Source organism: Canis aureus, chromosome 6, assembly GCF_053574225.1.
Source record: "Canis aureus isolate CA01 chromosome 6, VMU_Caureus_v.1.0, whole genome shotgun sequence".
Classification (NCBI taxonomy): Eukaryota; Metazoa; Chordata; class Mammalia; order Carnivora; family Canidae; genus Canis; species Canis aureus.
Genome location: NC_135616.1, coordinates 16,773,732 through 16,793,563, shown reverse-complemented (window position 1 = coordinate 16,793,563; position 19,832 = coordinate 16,773,732). Strand labels below are relative to the sequence as shown.

General features: G+C 45.1%; 2 protein-coding genes across 14 annotated transcripts in view; one reads left to right on the top strand and one right to left on the bottom strand.

Annotated features, from left to right (window-relative positions):
- The window catches only part of OSBPL1A (oxysterol binding protein like 1A), a 227,771-nt gene extending 225,403 nt beyond the window's left edge, over positions 1–2,368 (top strand). For all 6 annotated transcript variants that reach the window (XM_077900285.1, XM_077900283.1, XM_077900284.1 and 3 more), the window contains one exon: positions 1,137–2,368. In XM_077900285.1, the coding sequence (XP_077756411.1) occupies positions 1,137–1,239 (103 nt within the window). In that variant the 3' untranslated portion in view covers positions 1,240–2,368. The remainder of the gene's footprint in view (positions 1–1,136) is intronic.
- A 379-nt stretch (positions 2,369–2,747) lies between these two features.
- Positions 2,748–18,537, bottom strand: CABYR (calcium binding tyrosine phosphorylation regulated). Of its 8 annotated transcripts, XM_077900291.1 has the most exons (7): positions 18,400–18,414; positions 17,231–17,390; positions 15,698–15,870; positions 15,545–15,598; positions 6,710–7,981; positions 4,162–4,747; positions 2,748–2,837 (listed from the first exon to the last, which is right to left on the bottom strand). In XM_077900291.1, the coding sequence occupies exons 3-6, from the start codon at positions 15,843–15,845 to the stop codon at positions 4,167–4,169; spliced, it is 2,055 nt and encodes a 684-aa protein (XP_077756417.1). In that variant the 5' UTR covers positions 15,846–15,870; positions 17,231–17,390; positions 18,400–18,414; the 3' UTR covers positions 2,748–2,837; positions 4,162–4,166. The 8 variants fall into 8 exon arrangements, with proteins under 8 accessions (XP_077756417.1, XP_077756416.1, XP_077756423.1 ...); XM_077900290.1 differs by lacking the exon at positions 17,231–17,390 and having other exon boundaries at positions 18,400–18,537; XM_077900297.1 differs by lacking the exon at positions 17,231–17,390 and having other exon boundaries at positions 7,631–7,981; positions 18,400–18,537.
- Between the last annotated feature and the right edge of the window lie 1,295 nt (positions 18,538–19,832).

Sequence of the window (19,832 nt, the reverse complement as noted above, 5' to 3'; positions counted from 1 at the left end):
GACTTTGGAGACCAAAAGGAGTGTAACTATGTATTTCATATTATTAGAATTTTCTGACTTCGATCAAATAATGGTTTTTTAATATATTTCCAGTCTGGTTAACCTTGGTCATTTAAAGTAGACTTAACTTTTCTAATTAGGAAAAAGTCCCAGAAGCTAAATAGACTTTAGATATTAATATTCTAGAAAATGTGGTCTAATGGGCATTTACTGTGTAATCCTTCAAGGAATCTGCCTGATGTGAAGCATTTTTTTTCTCCTCAGGTGTTTTGTGCTGCTGTAGGGATAATAGCATTTGGGACTTAACCCAACATATCTAACCTCATTTTAAAAGTTAAAAACAATGATATAAGTAGTTTATTTGGAAAGAATGGCAAAGACCTGTGAAACTTTCACAAATGTTACTTTGAAAATATGATGCACTTTTAATTGCGAGCCATTATCTGAAGGAATCTGCGACTGTGGGAACTGGGTGGATTTTTAAAGGACAAGGCAGTGAAGAGGGCAGCTCTCTGCAGGATTAAAGACGGACCCGGATGTTAACAGCTAGTACAGCCTAAGAAGCCGTATTAGCATGGGGAAGACAGAGACCCAGGAAGATTAGGAGTGATTTCAGTGGATTAGGTGGAGCATAGTATATTTGAAAAATCATGGGCTTTAATCATGGGCTTTAAAGTCAAGTTTAAGTTTGCTGTTATTTACTAGCTTGAGCAAATTATGTAACTTCTCTGACATTCCACTCCTGCTTTAAGGGGCATTAGGTATATTGTAAAAGTTTGCTTCCTTATCCTAATTCCTTGCCAAAAACAAAACAAAAAATCCCTTCTGCTGGAAAATAAGGAATGGGGCTGGAAGACGATTTATCCGTCCAGTTCCCCCCCCCCCCGCAGAAGATCCTACTTCTATTGAGTACAATTACCAAATGCTGTGGAAAAATCCGTAAGCCTTTTGTGTGGTGTCATTACATCTTCCAGGATATTCTGCATAGGTGCTCTCTAGAAACCGTAGGACTTCTTTGCAAGTCTCTTTGGAAATCCCGGTCTCAAGAGTGAAACAATTGCTGTGGTGGCTGATGAAGTCACAGGAACCCTGTGCCTTCAGTTCCCTCATCGGTCTTGTTCTTTCTCTCTCAACAGGTGGTTCCACCAAGGCCCCAACCCCTACAATGGAGCACAGGACTGGCTCTACTCGGGCAGCTACTGGGACAGAAACTATTTCAATCTGCCTGACATTTATTAAACTGCAGATGGGTCAGGGTGTTTGGCTAATCTACAAATAAGTCTTAAAAAATAAGTCTTAAACCTATGTTTTTAAAGTTTTTTCTTGGTTTCTACTCATCTTTTAGAAAAGAAAAAACCTGCTCATGAGATAACTTGCATTTCACCCAACGAAAGTAGGGCATAAGGTGATATACTGGTGATGAAAGTCAGGGAAAAAAATGGGTAATTTCACTATCCAAAGAGACTTACTGATTTGGAATTCTATTTTATAAAGGTGAGAGAAACTGTGTAGAGAATATGCTTTCTATGGTTGCTGTTGCCATATTTACTGAAGGTTTATACCCAACTGTTAACTTTAGCTTTATGGAATTCTATAGTAATCCCAAATCAAGTTATTTTGAATATTTTTATGCCGTCATGCTTGAATGTTTTAGATGTAACTTTGAAAATGTTTAGAACTCTTCTATACAATGTTTATGTGCTCAAATGCAGAGAAGGTTATGTCATTTTGTAAAGACTGCGTTAAAAAGATGGCTTTTCTTCACACTAACCCCCTCCATTACTCCACTACCCTTTCCCACCTCCAAAAAGAAAAATTACCTGAATAGTCAGGTGTTCCTGATTTCAAAATTCTAAAGAATTAAACTGGAAAAAGGTATTTCTTTTAGTGCTCTAAATTTACTTTTACAATTTTCTGTAATCAAGGTCCTTAGAATTAAAAGGTGTTTGAACGTTGGTATAAAATCTAGCAATTCACATAAAGACCCTAGAAATAGATTCTAGTCACCATCATTACATAATGACAAACCTTTTTAAATGCTTCAACTTTGTGGCAAATGCCACTGGAGACATTAAGTTGCACTCATGTATTATAAGTACCAAACTATATAAAAGGAGGTCTTGTGCATTTCAAGTTTGCAAGGCACCTGTGTACTTAAAATATGTATGGAGACTACTGTACAGTAGCTTTGCCCCTTTAATTGGGGTACATTAGTCTTAACGATATTTACCCACCCAACCCCAGACTGAGATCTTGCTCTAGGGGGCTCTAGGTAGCTGCCAGTAAATTATTTTAATTGCTGTCTTGAAGTTAACAAGTGTTATAATGAAATAATCTACCTGATGCTAAATAAAGGCTTTAGAATGTTCCTCAAAAGTGTGATTTCTTAAACTTCCAAATCTAATGTTGGCAGTCACTATGATCCTCAGTTACCGAGTATCCTTGCAAAGAAGTCCTTGTGCTGCTGCCATCTGCAGGGCCACAGAGCCCCCCGAGCAGCTGGCACTTGGCGAGTGTTCCTGGGTCAGTGCGGCATTCTCGGGGTGCTCCGGCGTCTGCCTGGGGGAGTGCAAACCCAGAGTCGCCAGGCAGAAATACCCGCCTGGAAGCCGAGTCAACTGCTAGAAAGTGGGAGTTTTTCTCCTGCAGCACCTGCAGAGTCGGAAAAGGCTACATGAGTCTGAAAAGTTTGAAGGCCGCCTGTGTAATCGGTTAGATTTCCTAAGTTAGAAAATAAGAGCACAAGGTTTTATGCTTGCATGAAGTTTATTGACAAAGTACGTTCGGGTGGCAGACTCCACCTTGAACGTTGGCTCAGACGGTGGTGGTTTCAGCATCTGTTAGGAATGTAAATAGTGAATTGTTTAATCACGAAACTGAACGTGTAAAACGAGGGGCAGATCAGAAATGCGAGGTCTACCCTCCCATTACTAAATGCTCATCAATTTAGCTGCACCTTTGCATGAAATACCCCAGCATTTCACGCTGGAAACAACCATTTTGACAATTCCACCTCCTGGCAAGTAGGAGGGGCACAGACCCGACACTGGAGAACTGAGTTACCTCCTCAGCTACCGTCACTGTGGTGCTTGAGCCTGCCCGTGGAGGAAATCTAGCTTTGGCCATTAGATGTTCAGCTTGAAATTTGCACAAATCGTCTGAAGTAACCGAACTCATTGGTGTGTGGGTTTGACATTTGCATTATACCTGCTTAACTCCTTTTCCTGCTTCCTCTGGTGACCTCCTCCTGCCTTCCAGGGCAGTCCTTCTTCTGGCTTCCGGCTGTGCTTTCCACACCCACTGTTATCTCCTGAGGCTACATACGGTCCCCTCTTTGCTGCACCCACACGTCCTCCTAGGTGCTGTTCCCAGCTCCTCCCCACCCATCTCATCTTGGCCTCCCTGCTGTGGCTCAGTAGTCCTACTCTGTGGGCTCCCTGTGGGGCTGGGTCCTTCCTGGGACTCAGGGGTCAGTTGACCTCTGGGCCTGAACGCCCTATAAAGGAGAGCCTGTGTCAGCATCTTGTTTTCCTCACTGCCCACACACGGGATAGGGCCTGAAGTAGTAGGTGGGTAATTTGTGAGAGAAAATGGCCTGATCCAGTTAATCCCAGTTGTTTTTGTTCCTTAGGGTGTTTCCAACCTGCCCATCCTATAGTAACTCTTCCCTCTCAAGAGGAAACAGATGCTACATGATTGGGGGGGGGAACTCCCCCACATCTTTAACCTCTCACCTTTCTCTCCACTTGGCCCCAGTACTTGCATCTGGCTTCTGCTCCTAGCCACCCCTTAACATGCCAGTCAACTTATAAAGTTCCTATGGAAGGTCTGTCTTTCTTATAAAACCATCCCTTTTTAGCACCTTCCCGGGGGGCTAGGTGAAGAACCAGGTATTCAAAGGTGATTGAGTGGATGGATTCATGTATTCATGTCTCAGGCACCAAGTCCTTGGTGTGAGTCGTCCTGGTGCAGTACACCTGCTGTGCATTTCTTGGTAATTGGGGGTAATGAACTTGGAGAGGATAACCACATCAAATTTGAGTATACCCTATCTCCTTGCACATCTCAGTTCAATTTCTGTAAATACCTCTAGCTCCCGGTCAACAAATCAAACTACTAGTGTGTTAAGGCCCACATGTTATGGTAGGAAAATTTACCTACCAGTTTTAAGTTTCTGCTCTGCGAACATGGGCAGTAGTCACGGTTATTTCTCCAGCAATACCGTAACTTCCAAAGGGAGTACGTTTGTCACCAGATCCTGAACCTTTTTTGGCTACATCTACTGGGAATGCAACAGAAAGAAAACTGGGGACATCTTGTCCACTTGTAGGAGGACTACCATTCTGGGGGTTTGGGCTATGTTTCTGGAATTTCTGATCTGCAGGAACAGCAATGGGTACTTGTATTGCAGCGTATCTCTTCAAGGCATCTGACTGAGAAACAACAGCATGTCCAGGAAGAGGTTTCCAATCCTGGGCTTCCTGAACATTCGAGCCTACTAAAATAAAAGGTGGGGCACTGGTCTTCTTGCTGTCATCCATCATCACGTAAGTTGGAGAAGTAACTTTCGGTGGCTGCTGCAGAAACTGTGGATCCTTAGGATTAGATAAATAGAGGGTTGCTTGGGGGAAAGGCCCAGGTGCAGGTGGCGGTGATGGGCGACTCTGTTGATTCATATCAGTTAGACAATAAAGGGTCCACATGTTAGAGTATGGTGGTGGTTGTCCTGCTTCGCTTGCTGCTATGGCTATAAAAAAACAAAACAAAATTTGCAGGCATTAAAGGTCGGTCTCTGTATCAGGCACTATGCACAGAAATGTCTTTGTAAGTTTTCTTTACATATAAACAAATGGCTGTGGTAGTAACATGTGCCATAAAGCATGCTAGAGAGAGGCTAAATCCTGTTTGGTAATGTGAAAGAAGCGAGGCTGTCTACTGCTGGAAAGCGAGAACAGTGTCGTGCTAGCAGGTGGCAGGGGCACTGGAGTTGTGGCTGAAGCAGCAGTGTCATCCGAAGCTGCCGGTCCCAGGGGCGCCCACATGCAGGACGTGGAGGATCCGCAGTTGGGGCTTTACCAAAAGAACCAATTGAAGTGTGTGTGAAGCCACTGAAAAAGTGTTAATGCATCTGCATGGTGACTTTTCCTTTACTAGAGAAGTCTGCACAGGGCATCCGCTTTTGGTCACATCCGTCCGTTATCTCTGGCCCTTCACAGGCCCATAATCTCATGTTAATTTGTCACCACACACAGAACATCGCATACTCCAGGACTCAGAACCCCAGAGAAGATCCCCTTTAGGCAAAACTTGAAATCATAGGTCCTGGGTGGCAGTACAAGGCTGGTTGGTCCCCAAGGGGTTAAGAAAAAAGAGGCCTAGGTAGTGCCATCCTTCTACATAACACCAAGGAAGCTATGATGGCAAGTCTGACCTGCCTAATGAAGGCTGTCTTGGAGCACCGAGTCCCAGAAGATGGGATGGAGGAGAAGCTGCACTTGGCTCAAATTGAGCTGAGTTCACCTTTTGAACGCTGGGCCAAGCATCCCTGGTACAGCTTTTCTTCCCCAGAAAAGAGCCGAACACTATGCACATGATTAATGGGAAGTTTTCAGTAGCTTCAGATACCATCAATTGAGCCTTCCACAAGCCAGTTACAAAACAGAACAAGCCAAACCATCTGTTTGAAATCTCCATGTAGTGCTTTAGAAAAAAAGGCGAGGCGCTGAGGAGCCAGAACTTGGGATGCCACTGCCACTTCGCCACAAGTGTCGTGCCCGTCCCGCACACTAGCTCCCAACGCTGCCCTAGGCCTTTTCAGTTGTGCAAAACCCCATCACACTGCCAGACAGAATTTGATCCCAAAACACCTGCTCTGGTAACACTTGACCATTCTGGCTCTGGGAAGAGTCCAAGTTGAGAGTGTTTCTGCAAAACGAATGGGGGAGGTTGGCTCCATCTATCCCTCAAGGGGGGGGGGGGGCAGATCAGACTCCTTAATTAGATGGAGGGAGAGATCAGGCCAGGTCTGTGTCATGGGCAAGCCCCGGCAATACCAGCAGCCCGGCCAGCAGCGGAGACCAGTCCCCTCAGCCACTCTGGCACCTGGCTGGCTTTCCTGCTGCTGCCACGCCGATGCTTATCCATGTGACAGAAGTGCAGCCAACCTGTCCAATCCACCCAGCTATGAAGCTGCCCCCGCGGCCGCAGGAGCTCTCCCCCAGGCCAGGAGCCAGGGCCCTGACCAGCTCCCCACACCCAGTTGCAGAGCTCTCCAGCTGCAATGCGAAAGCAGGGGCGACACACCACCATGTCTCTGCGGATGGCGTTGTGTGGTTGGATTTTACACTCACAAGCGACTGATTTCAAACCAACACCCCCCAACTGGCGTTCACAGCAGAATATTCGGATCACAGATTTTGTGCCTGACAGCAGGCGCTCAAGGTTTTTCACTCCAGGTGGTATGTCCGAAAGTGATAGGTGACCCAGCTTTGAAGCCAGGCTTTGGTGCTGTCGCTTTAAGATCACTCCTCTCCTAAGAGTAAAATCTCAACTACAACAAAGCCTTTAAATAGGTTTGCCGTTTTAAAAACTATTGTGAATAAAGCCTTTTGACCAACTTGTAGAGAGCCTTGAACCTCAGTGGTTACCTGAAATATAGAGGTCACCTGAAAATGGAATTTGTTACTTTGTAAACATTGGATTTTCTTACCTGGCTTCATCAAACCTTGTTCAAGTGCTGCTTCCAGTTCTGGTTCGAGCTCAGGTTCAGTAAGACCTTCTGGAACAGGAGTGGGGCTACCACCAGCTGCCCTTACAGATGCAGCTGAGAGCACTGCTGTAGCAGCTTCCCCAGAGAGCACGAGTTTGCCCTCCATCTCCTGGGCTGCAGAGCTTCCCTGGGACTCCTCCTGCCCCGAGTTGCCAGGAACTAGGGCAGTGAACTCCACTTCAAGATGCAGTGGTTTTTCAGAGCCGACTGCTATGGTGGAGCCCCCTGCATCCGGGAATTGTGCAGGCTGACCTTTCAAAGAGGTGTCAGAGAACAGAACTGATGCTTCTGCCTCCATATGTACTGAGGAATAGTGTGATTCCACCTCCAACTGTGCAAGACTTACAGAACCTACGGTTTTTTCAGACATGCCTGTGTCGCGTGCTACAGGTATGGGACTATCTGGTGGCTCATTTTCTTTAAGGGAAGCAACGTGATCGGTAAAAGGGATAACTATGTGTTCTGGTATTTGCTCGACATAAGTAACTCCTTCAGTCACAGGCTCATTGTTATAGATGGATGAAACATGAACGAATGATATGACCTCAATATCAGCCTGCAAAGGGACTTCGGGAGCTTGATCGTAAGCAGGAGGGTCTTGTTCATCCTGCAAGGGGAAGGAGGAAGCCGTTGTTGGTTCAGCTTCATCGTCTTTAGGTTTAGGACCCAAATCTACATGGACAGATGTTTGGCTCAGAACCTGCAGGGCTACAACCTCTGCAGAATACACAGTGGGAATGGCCACCTTGGCATCTTCGGCAGCCTCTGAACTCAGCACCTCCTCAGAAAAAACAGGCATACTTGTTGCCACATCCACCATTAAAACGTCAGACTGATCAGAATGAGTAGATGAAACATTACCTAACATCTGAGCAGCAAACTGAGCTGGGTCAGCTGGCACATAAGCAAACTCTTGTGAGACAGGTGCTGGAGATGGTGAGGAGGGTGGGGTCACAGCCTTAGGGGTAGATGGTTTCGGGCTGCCACCACAGGCTGCTTCGGGGGTCTCCTCGGGCTCCAGGAGCACCTCTGCGTGAACTGATGGGAACTGAGTGGTTTTGTTCATTAACAGTGGTCCAGCTATATTGTCCTCCTCTGTGTCCGTAGATTTCTCCATCCGTGTAGGTTCTTGGGAAACTACAGATGTTTCTACCTGTTCTTCCATACATTCTGGTTTCTTCTCTTGTGTCGTTCCTTCTGACCACTTCTCTACTAAAAGAGCCAGATGGGTTAATAAGCATAAATCCCTCCCACCACCACCACTACCACCACCACCACCACCACCACATTTTAGAGCAGTAATAGGCTGCACATTCAGATGTCAATATGCATACAAGAGAGTTTTGCTTAATTTCCCAATACCTGATTGTGTGGGTAATGAAACTTCCCTGTCTTTATCCACTTGGAAGACACCCTAGTTCATTTCCTCAGAAATCAGTGACTCAGTGACAAAACGAGTAATCAGATACCCTTTGGCTGGTCAGCGGCGTCAGGGGAAAGACCATATTAACTCCGCCCAGAACTAAGGAAGCTGAAAACCTCCATGTGAAAAGCTTCTCATCTAAACTTCTCCACAAACCCAAGGGTTTGCAGGTGGGAAGACTTCAAAACTGAGCAATAAGTGATCTAATCTTCATCTAATAGAACAGCTTATTAATTAAACACATGCTGTCATGTTAATAAAAGCAGTCCTCAAGAAAACTGGTATATAAAATTTAACAATGAATGGGAAAACTTGGGGGCCTAGAGGATATTTTGACATTAGGAAACATCGTATAGTCTAACCTAAAACTGGTAGCACTTGCTGGTGAGGTGTGATCACGCAGCAGCCAACGTCATACTGACCCAGACAAGAGGGGCAGGAAGAGAATTCCGGATCTCTAAGTGGACTCAGCAAATCCTCAGGCATGAGGACCTTCCCATGGCCTGGGAGGTCAAGACCGCTGATGACCTAGAAGGACTCCGAGGGTGGAGAAACTGCTCTGAAATCCTTGTCTCCACTCAGCACCTGCTTGGTCCACTCAGCACCACGCCCGTCTGACCACCTCAGGCCTTCCTCGGCACACGCTCTCACAGCTGCTTGCTCTCCTGAGGATTTTCTCTTGGGAAGCATTTCCCCAATATAATGAAATTGGCAGAAAAGCAGAAAGTAGGTGTGTTTCAGCTCTGTCCTTACTCCTCGCACACTGTCTTTATTCCTTGGCTGTGACTTTCCTGGGGTCTCACTGCAGCACCAGGACTTCACAAGCCTCTTCATGTCCGCTGGGCCTAAACCCCCTGCCCCCGACAGCACCCCACTTCTGAAATCCCCACTCGGCTTCTCCACTAAGCCTCAAGCCATCCTCCATACACTAGCAGCGCAGGAGTTGGCCAGCAACCCAAAGGAAACGGCTTTGCAGACTTTGGGGAGATCCTTCTCTGCCAACACTCCCCTCACTGATACTTTGGTGCCCAAATCCCAGCCAGATTAGTAGCCCTGAACTCTGCTTCTCCATTTTTTTCTTCCCAGACACACTTCTACTCTGCTTGGCCTCCCTTTCCCTGTGTAAGAATTTGAAAAATGCTGCTAGGGTGAAGAGAGGGGCTCACTTTCTGTGAATTCCTTCTCCCAAGGGCCCAGGCACTGGACTTTGTTTTATATAATTGCTCTAGCTTTTATGATGGTTGATGAAAGGAGGCTAAGTGTGATTTCAGCCCCTCCATCATAGCTGACAGTGAAATCGCTCTTCCTCCACTGACTTTGACCTAGCACAGCATCTGGCAATGGGTATGAATTTAAAGATTTGTTGAATGAAATAATGAACTGGACTTTATAGATAGGTAGAATTTGAAAGGTGCATAGGAGCTCCTGGAGAGGGAAGTAGCATAAACCAAAAACCAGATGATGACAAGTTATCAGTCTGGTATACAATGAGAGACAGGATTGCAAAGGTAGAGTAGCTGCAAATTGCAGAAAGCTTTGTTCACACGGCAGGGTCTTAGAGAGGGATAAAAAATTTAGGTGCTATGACAGACTTGTCAGAATGCATTACTTTATTTGCATTAAAATGCTTGTTTCCAAATGGCAAAATTTATTTGATCATGCCCAAGCATCAGATTTCTCTTAAGTAAAACTGTAATGATGTCACCTACTTATAAAGTCACTTTAGTTGACAAAATACATTGGGAGTACCTAGGACAAAACAGGTATACATATGTCTCATTTTGTTGTACTTAATTTCAATTTGCAAATACTACCGTTTTACAAACTGAAGGTTTGTGGCAGCTCTATGTCAAGCAAGACCGACTGGCTGTTCCCCTAGCTCTCTCCCTCCCCTGTGTCTTCTAGTAGAGGCATCACTCCTATTACTGGGCCCTGGGTGTTAGGCCCTGACTTTGCTGTATTTATTGAAGTATTTCCACTTTGTAAAAAATGTGGCCTGTTATTTCCTGGGAGATCCCCTTCCTAATTTGGTCCTCTTTAGCATCTGAGGCCTAGCTGCCAATTTTTATTTAGTCCTAGTGTGTAGTGTGTAGCCCTATTCCCTGGGCTACGACAATATTGAAATTAGGCCAAACAATAACCCTACAATGGCCTTTAGAAGTGTTCAAGTGAAAGGAAGAGCCGCATATCTCTCTCTTTTAAATCAAAAGCTTGAAATGATTAAGCTTAATAAGGAAGGTATGTGAAAACTTAGGCCAGAAGCTAGGCATCATATGCCAACCAGTTAGACAAGTTGTGGACACAAAGAAAAAGTTCTTGAAGGAAATTGAAAGTACTAACCCAGTGAACACACAAATGCTAAGCAAAATAGCCTTGTTGCTGACATGGATAAGGTTTGAGTGGTCTGGATAGAAGATCAAACCAGCCATAATATTCCCTTCAGCCAAAGCCTAACCCAGAGCAAGGCCGTGACTCTTCAATTCCATGAAAGCTGAGAGAGGTGAGGAAGCTGCAGGAGAAAGGTCTGAAGCTGTAAGCAGAGGGTGGGTCATGAGGTTTAAGAAGAGAAGCCGTCTCCATGACATCAAAGTACAAGGCAGAGCAGCAAGTGCTGATGGAGAAGCTGCAGCAAGTGACCCAGAAGATCTGAGATTAATAAAGGTGACTACACTAAACAGATTTTCAATGCAGACAAAACATTCTTATATTAGATGATATCATCTAGGACTTTCACAGCTACAGAGGAGATGTCAATGCCTGGCTTCAAAGCTCCAGAGGACAGGCTGGCTCTCTTGTTAGGGGCTAATGCAGCTGGTGACTGTAGGTTAAAGCCAATGCTCATTAGGATTCTGAAAATCCTAGGGCTCTTGAAAATTATGTTAAATCTACTTAGCCTGTGCTCTACAAATGGAACAACAAAACCTGGATGACATCATGTCTGTTTATACCATGGTTTACTGAATAGTTTAAACCCACTGTTGAGACCTGCTGCTCAGAAAAAAAGATTCCTTTCAAAATACTACTGCTCATTGACAATGCACCTGGTCACCCAAGAGCTCTGATGGAGATGTACAACGAGAGGTACAATCATATGCTAATACATCAATACTACAGTCTATGGATCAAGAAGTAATTTCAAGTCTCATTATTTAAGAAACACATTTTGTAAGGCTAGAGTTGTAAAAGATAAGGATTCCTCCAATGGATCTGGGTAAAGTCAGTGGAAATTCTGGAAAGGATTCACCACTCCAGATTCCACTAAAAACATTTGAGATTCATGGGAAGAGGTCAAGTGATCAACATTAACAGGCATCTGGAAGAAGTTGATTCCAGCCCTCACAGATGACTTGGAGGGGTTCCAGACTTCAGTGGAGGAAGTCCCTGCAGATGTGGTGGAAACAGCAAAAGAACTAGAATTAGGAGAGGAGCCTGAGGATGCGGCTGAACTGCTGCAAGCTCATGATAAAACCTGAACAGATGGGGAGTTCCTCTAATGGATGAGCAAGGAAAGTCCTCTCTTAAGATGGAATCTACAATCCTGGTGAAGATGCTGTGAAGATTGTTGAAATGACAACAAAGGATTTACAGTATTCTATAAACTTAGTTGATCGAGCAGCAGCAGGGGCTGAAAAGATGGACTCTAATTTTGAAAGTTCTGTCGGCAAAATGCTATCACCCAGCATTCATGCTGCAGAGAAATCATGAAAGGAAGTATCAAGATCATTCATGAAAGGAAGTATCATTTGGTGCAGCAAGCGTCACTGATGTCTTCTTTCAAGAAACTGCCACAGATGCAGCCACCACCCTGACTGGTCAGCAGCCACCAATATCAAAGCATGTCTCTGGAAGCTCAGATGGTAGTTAGCATTTTTAGAAATAAGTATTTTTTTAAATTAAGGTATGTAAACTGGTTTTTGACATAATGCTATTGCACACTTAGTAAACCACAGTGTAGTATAAACATAACTTTTATATTCACTGGGAAACCAAAAGAATTCACTTAACTGATTTTATTGCAATATTTGCTTTATTGTGGTGGTCTGGACCTGAACCCCACTATCTCCAAGGTATGCTTGTACTTGATAATTCCATTCCTTTCTTTTCCTACCTGTGACATAGTAAGTGGCAGAACTTAGATCATTTTTTTTTTTTTACCCTAAAATATCACCCGAGTTTCTAAAATCCCAATTAATGATTCTGTTCTACGAAGAAACTCTCTTGAGAGGACTGAAAAATGGGGGTGCTTTCACTGATTCATATGGTAAGATCTGTTTCATCAAATTGCAGAAAAACAAGAGGATCCAAGGAAGTTTCACCAGCACGTGCTGCTTTGGAAATGGGCACGTGCAGGCCAATGGGTCAGATGCCACAGTGGAGGCCTGGACAGAGCCAGGAACCAACCTAAAGATCCCAGGCTCTGGAAAATGGGGGAAGCAGTGACGGAATAGAGAAGTAAGGAAAGTTTGCTCTCGTGTCTGGTTCTTTTCCTCCTTCCTCTCCCATCATGAATTTACATGAATTTTTAAAGGCACGGGGAGATGGATAAATACCACTGGTCCTATAAAGAAGCCCACCAAAAATGGGCTTCCTTCCAAGAAAAATCCAGGATAAAGTGTTAAAACAAATGATATGTGCAGGAATATAATGTGAACATAAAACAAAGGTCTTTCAGGCTCACATCTGATAACTGGGAGATGAGTGGGGATTAATGCAGCAGGAATGGGAGTGAACCTTTGCCTCACATTATTACCAAGAGCTAATACCTGCTGCTGCCTTAAGGTTGACCTTACCTCATGCTGAAGAGACTGAAAGACCAGAATAAGGGTCAGTTGACATATTCCTCAAAGAAAGGTCCATGTTCCCATACTGCAAATTACAGGAAGCCTAGGATAGCCACATTCCTTGGGACCAACAGAGCACGTAGGGTATTACAGACGCCACCATCCATACTTAACACTGGGATCCAATTAAAGGAAGTGTATTTAGAGGAAAGAGAAGATGCCACTTGTTCTACCCACTTTTTTATTGTACAGAACTGGACAACCATGCAGCCAAATTTACTCAGCACTCCCACAGGAATAGTTGAGGAACTGAACCAGTCAGAAGGTAGGAGGATGTCACTCAGGGGAGAAAATGCCCTACCAAATGGAAACTTTATGCTGTATATCCCTCGATAGTCCCTCTGCAGCCCAGACTTCTGCTTTCCTGGATATAGATGGACTTGAGTAGTCTCTATGACAGGACCTAAGTTAATGAACACTGTCATTAAGAAACCAGTTGGTATGACAATAAAAAGAAAGACGAATGAGCCAAACTGGTATAAGACAGTAACAATGAACTCTATTTTCGGGTCATCTAGTCATACCTTCATGTTACCTACCCATTTCCCCTGTAAATTAGAAAACAAGGCAATGTTCACTTCTACTCTACTACCAAAGACCAATCTATGTCTACAGCCATACTGTGAACTGACTTTTAGGATTAACTGCATGTTATGTAAATTGCCTTGGTATTTGTAGTTACTGGAAGAGAAAAACATTTATCTCCCTCTCTTTACCTCTGCCAAAAGTAGATCTGTTCCATTAGTTCAGTCTGTTAATTAAACTAATCTGCATTAATTTAGTCCACTTGTAAGCTGAATGGTGGGTAGGTTCCTCAGTAAACAAATTAGCCTCAAAAGCTACCAGTTAGTTACCTCCCACCATAAAGATTCACCAACTTTACCACCATTCTCCAACACAGGAAGCCTACTCAATCCCAGGCCTCTCAAACATAGCTCCTGGTATAGAGGGCATGAGTACAAAGCCCATAATAACCCTGACTTCTTGGGAAACCAGCCTAATAGGGAAAAGGAGAGTGGTCAGTGTTCTAAGAGCACCTGTCTGTATATCCTGCTAGTGGTAAGCAAATCCCAGACCTGTGTCCCAGGGTAAGCTGAGAATGCCATCAGGGCCCTGCAGGGAAGCAGCCAGACTAGAGAGCAAAACATTCCTGAACTACAGCGATTCACTCTCCTGCTCCTTCAAATGCTGACTCTTGGTAGTTTTAGTCTTGTTTGGTTTTGGGTAGGTCTTTCACCATAGATCCAAATCCTCAATTCTTACATTTTCCTAGATTCTATTCCTGGCTTCTCCCTAGCTTGATTATGTTATATATTGGCACACCAAACCATCAGAGTGTAAAAGTGGCTCAAACTGGTACGCCTGGGTGGCTCAGTGGTTGAACACCTGACCTGCCTCTGCCTAGCTCAGGGCGTGATCCCAAGGTCCCGGGATCGAGTCCCACATCGGGCTCGCTGCATGGAGCCTGCTTCTCTTGTCTCTGCCTCTCTCTCTCTCTCTCTCAAGAATAAATAAAATCTTAAAAAAAAAAGTGGCTCAAACTCACTGATCCTACCTTTTATTTTCCTACAGTCATTCCAAAATATTGGCCAACCAATGCAGCAAAAATTATTTCATTATTTCCCTCACTGTCACAAGTCTCCATTTTCTCCATAAAATTCTGCCAGTTTCTTCTTACCATTCTTCTAGATGTGTATGCCTGTCCTTGGGATGACCAATTTATCCCACTTTGCTTTGGTGATCTTCTTGAACAGTCACCATATAAACTTTGCCTTTCTCTTTCTCCCTGTCTTTTTTCATTGCTCCTCTACCAATGCAGTTTCATGTTCTCATGTTCACATAGGCATTTACACATATACCCATAAAACACAACTTTTCTGAGCAGATGGACGGCCCTTGGTGACAGAGATGGATTGGAGAAGACCACTTTCCAGGAAAAACGTATCTCTTAACTACCTAGAAACTCTTGGAACAGAAAAGATGGTCACTAACACCTAACTGATCTCTTGCCCTGCAACTGGACTGCAGTTAACCTATCACAGGGAGGGAAAAAGGATGTGTCTTTGCTTAATAAAAAAAAATCTTCCGAGTATTTATGCAAGTTTCCTGAATAGTGTATCTCATTATAGTTTGAGTCTTTATTACAACAATATCCAATTTTCTTCAAAGTTCAGTGTACTTTCCTAAAGACAGGAATACTGGAAAGGGTGTGAGGCATAGTTTATACACACTGTTAGAGGTCTCATTGGACCAGATGGTTTGCAGAAGATGAGTTTTTCCTATTTTTGTCTTTTAGAGATTTAAAATCCTCCAAACTGTCTCCAGATTAAAAAAAAAAAAAAAAACGGATCAAATAACTAATCACATCAGTATGATCAAAGTATGGGCATCATTCTTAAGCTTGGACCTATGGTAATAATGATGCAATAATTTATAACTAGAACGTATGGTAATAATGATGCAATAATTTATAACTAGTATCACTGAATTGTTACCACTTGTGGTACTTACCTTTAATCTGATGAAATTGTTTAACAAGATCTTTTATATCCAGAGAAGTATTCCCTGAGGGAATAAATACAGGAAATTAGATACATAAAATGCCCAATTTAAAATGCCTTCCTTTTCAAAGCAACAAATATATAATCTAAAGGAATAACAAACCTTCTCTGAATACAATAAGTTCTTTAAAATAAACTGCTGCGAACTGGGTGATGTTTGGTGGATTAATTTTAAGAATGGCTCTGCTGACTCCCTCGAGCAGAGTCTTGAGGCCATAAGGTACGACAAGTCTGGGCTTTGAAGAAATCATTTTGGCAGGATGTCTGTAATCTCAACTATAATGAAGAAAAACAAGGTCTTATAAATAGTATGTTTTTTATTAAAATGTTTATTAATTAACTATAGTTTCTAAGAATAAACCTCTTATTGAAATTATTAGCTTGTGTTCTAATCTCTAGGCATTTATTGTAGCAAAAATGGGCTAATTCTTAACAGTAGTTTACACACACACACACACACACACACTCTACCAATAACTTATTATGTGCAGATGAGCAATATGGTACTATTAAAGAAACCCATGGGAAAAGCCCTGCCAAGAATTCTAGGATAATATTAAAAACAAAGATGGAAAAACCAAACAAACAAAACTTATTCCTGCAAAATTCAGTAAATATTTCATACAGAAGTTCAAGAAAAATAAATCAAGCTCATGTGTCTGTGTCTAAACAACATCCTTCCAAACTACATGGGCACCGGCTTCTCTGTGCCTTCATCAAACAGAATAGCATAATAGGGTTTCTATAAGAAAATGTCTTTTTTCCTTGTTTTTCTAACTCTATCCCTGGACACACTGCTCATCTTTCAGTATATCATTTTTAGCTCTAAATGTAATTTTAACATTAATCAGAATAAGTTACTTGTGGTCACACCATCCACTGCCATATGTCCATCTTTCTCTTCTCATATCCTCCTTTAACCTCTACCTTAGTTTTCCCCTCCCCCCCAAACTCCTGCCTTTCTGAATTTTAAGTGGTACCAAAGGTATTGCATAGTCTAACCTGTAATGCTCAAGAGTTGGAGAGGTTGCCATCCCAAACTGTGTGTGTGTATTGTTCCATTGCAGAAAATGGTTTAAGGTTTATAAATACATGTAAAGAACAAAATTATTTAAGGAAATGAGTTTAGCGGTAAGGAAAAAGTATGGTAGAAAAAATACAGGTTAGTGTAGGACAAGCCATAGGTCCTACAATAGAGATGGGCTGTCAAATCAACTCCTGAGCTACCGAGCAGCCATCAGAAGATAGGAAAACAGCCGGCTAAATGATTCGGGTTTCCTGAGGGAAAAAAGAACAAATCAGTTGCCTGGAAGAATCACAGGTATTCTGAACACTGAGACCCAGGAGAAATTTCTCCAATGAATTTTCATCAAGGGGAGAATAGTGCGATATAATGAATCATGTCAACAACATCCCTACAGTAGAGAGAGTAAGGAGTTTCACGGGGCTAAGCTGCGCAGCTGAGTTACAGCAATTATTCAAGGGGCCAACCTCTAATAAAAAGTCAGGTGTTAGCAAAATGCTGGATGCCTAAAAGTACCCTTCGTCTTCCCCAAGCTCAAGGAAGAAATAAATACTGGCCAAAGCAAACCCTCTGAGCACATTAAGAGTATTGAATCCTTTAACGAAGACCTACTTTTAGGGACGCCTGGGAGGCTCGATGGTTTAGTGCCTGCCTTTGGCCCCGGGGTGTGATCCCGGAGACCTGGGATTGAGTCCGCATTGGGCTCTCTGCTTGGAGCCTGCTTCTCCCCTTGCCTGGGTCTCTGCCTCGCTCTCCCACGAACAAATAAAATCTTTATTTAAAAAAGAAAACCTGCTTTTAGAGTAGAAGTCAACAGGACCTTTACTGAATTAAATCATCTTAAAAAAAAATTTTTTTTTCACATTTTCTTTGTATAAAATTTGTATTGAACTTAAGTATCTTAAAAAAAAAAAAAACAAAAAAACTCCTGGCCTAGGTCTGGCAGGCCAACATGCTAAAAGTCAAGGGCCATAGGCAGGAAGTGTAATGTATGTATGACCCGTAAATGTAAACTATTTGTGTGTATCGTTTTTCCCAGTGCACAGTCTGCCCTCCAGCGCGGGCAGGGAAGTCTGCTTGGAGAAGCGGCTTACGAGCGGCCAACATGGAGCTACCGACACTCCCCGGAGGAGGCAGTTAGCGGTCGACGCTCCCAGCCGCGGGGAGAACGGCCGTCCCGTGATCCTATTGGCTGTCGCCCTCCGCGCCCCGCCCCCGCCCCGCCCCCGCCCGGCTCTGGGCGGGGCCGGCGCACCTCGGCCGCGTGCCGAGAACGGTCCTGAGCAGGCGGAGACGCGCCGGGACGCCCCGCAGGGCTACGCCGACTCCCACAACACGCTGGCGGCTGCTTTCCCACGACAGCCTAATTCTTCCCACGTCCCTCCTTTAAAGAGTCTCTGTCAAAATCCAGCTTTAGGACCCGGGCCCCCGCGCTGAGCCGCGAACTTCCGTTTCACCCGCTCCCCTCAGGGCGCCTAACGCCCGAGCGGGACCACAGGGCTGCAGGCCCGGGGCGCGCGGGGGGGGAGGGGGGCTTCCGAGCCACTGGCTCCCTCAGGACCTACGCGGCCGGCTGGGGTCTGCGTCGGTTCGCCCCCGGCTCCGCGTCCACCAGCCCAAGAGGCGAAGGGGCCGGCCGGCCGCCGCCCCTCCCCACCGGCCTCCCACCCCGGGGCCCTCCGCCTTCCCCAGCACTGGAGGAACCGTCCGCCGAGCCCGACGCGCGAGGCGCCCCGAGGGGCCGCAGGCCGTACGGGGCCTCTTCGCCAGACGCGCCCCACCTTCTCCTTTCCGGCTACGCTCCCAAGAGCTTCCTCGTTGCCCCCTTGCCGGCGGCTCCTGTAGGAGCCCGCGCTCCCAGCGGCCCTTTATACCCCTGCGGACGTCAGGGCGTGCGTCACAAAGCCCCTCCCTCCCGCGGAGGGCTCGGGCGGCCACGGCGGGGGGGCGGGGCCTCGGCGCCCCCAGCCAATGGGGAGCCGGGCTGGACAAAGGCGGGGAACTCCGTGGGCCGGGCCGGCGCGCCCCGCCTTTTCTGGGAGAATAGAAACGGGCGAAGGGGACCCCGGCGTTTGCAAACGGCCCGCAGTCGGCCCAGACGAGCGAGACCTCGCTTTTGCTCGCTCAGCGTAAAAATAAGAGCTACGGTAGAAGGAAAGATGGAGATTCTTGGCAGTCCTTGTCGGCAGCGCCTCACCTCGCCACCCGGGTCCCCACCCCAACGGGGTTACTCTCTTCATCTTTTCGAAGAACGACTTGTCACGGGATACACAACACACGCGAGTGTGAGGAGGACGAAGCATTTCATGCAACATGGTACTTTTCTTTGGGAAGATCCCCTGCGGAAAGAGAATTTGGCACGAGCCCCGCAGCTTCCAGGGCCCGTTGGTAACCCGGGTCTTGCAAGACCTCGGGCACAGCGTCCCCCGAAGCCGCCGCGGCCGCAGCAGGTGGCCTTTCAGGCGGGCTCTGCGCGCTTGCCCAGTTCAGCTCCCCGGGCTGGGCTGGGCTGGGCTGGGCTGGGCTGGGCGTTCCCCCAGCACCGTAATCCCACGACGACCGCATTCCAAACAGGCTTCCCTGAAATCCATTTTCAAATATTTAAGAAGCAAGAACCACTGGAACTCAACCATCAAATTACATCTTCAGGGCACCTATCTGAGAAAAACACTTTTTTAAAAAAGCCCTCAGGAAACAGGCTTGCAGAGCTCCTCAAAGTTAAGACGCTCTCACTCTCATGAATAAATAAAATCTTAAAAAAAAAAAAAAAAAGTTAAGACGCAATGTTGAGGCCCTGGTCTACATCTGTGCTGCACAGAACACTTTGTACGGATATTCATTCATCCATACACTAATGACTGAGTGTCCCTTATGTGGCAGACAGGCTCCCTCTTCTCATGAGGATTAGATTTTAAAAGGAGAAATGCTAATTTTTTTACTTTGAACGTGATGCTAGGTCTGCAGATTTTTGTTTTTTTGTTTTTTTTTTCTTCATCACTACCCCCAGCCCTACTTTGGTAGATATAAGTGAAATGAAGCAGTCATGATTTCTGATAAGTTTGGTTCATTATACATTTAACACTCAAAGAAACTGACCTACTAAAAACCCCAAGTATAAACCCCATTTATAGTGTCTTTGGGAATTAAAGACATTTATGCTTGTAGAGCAGAACCTTGACAGGCCATCTTGGACACACAGGTGTTAGGTGTTGTG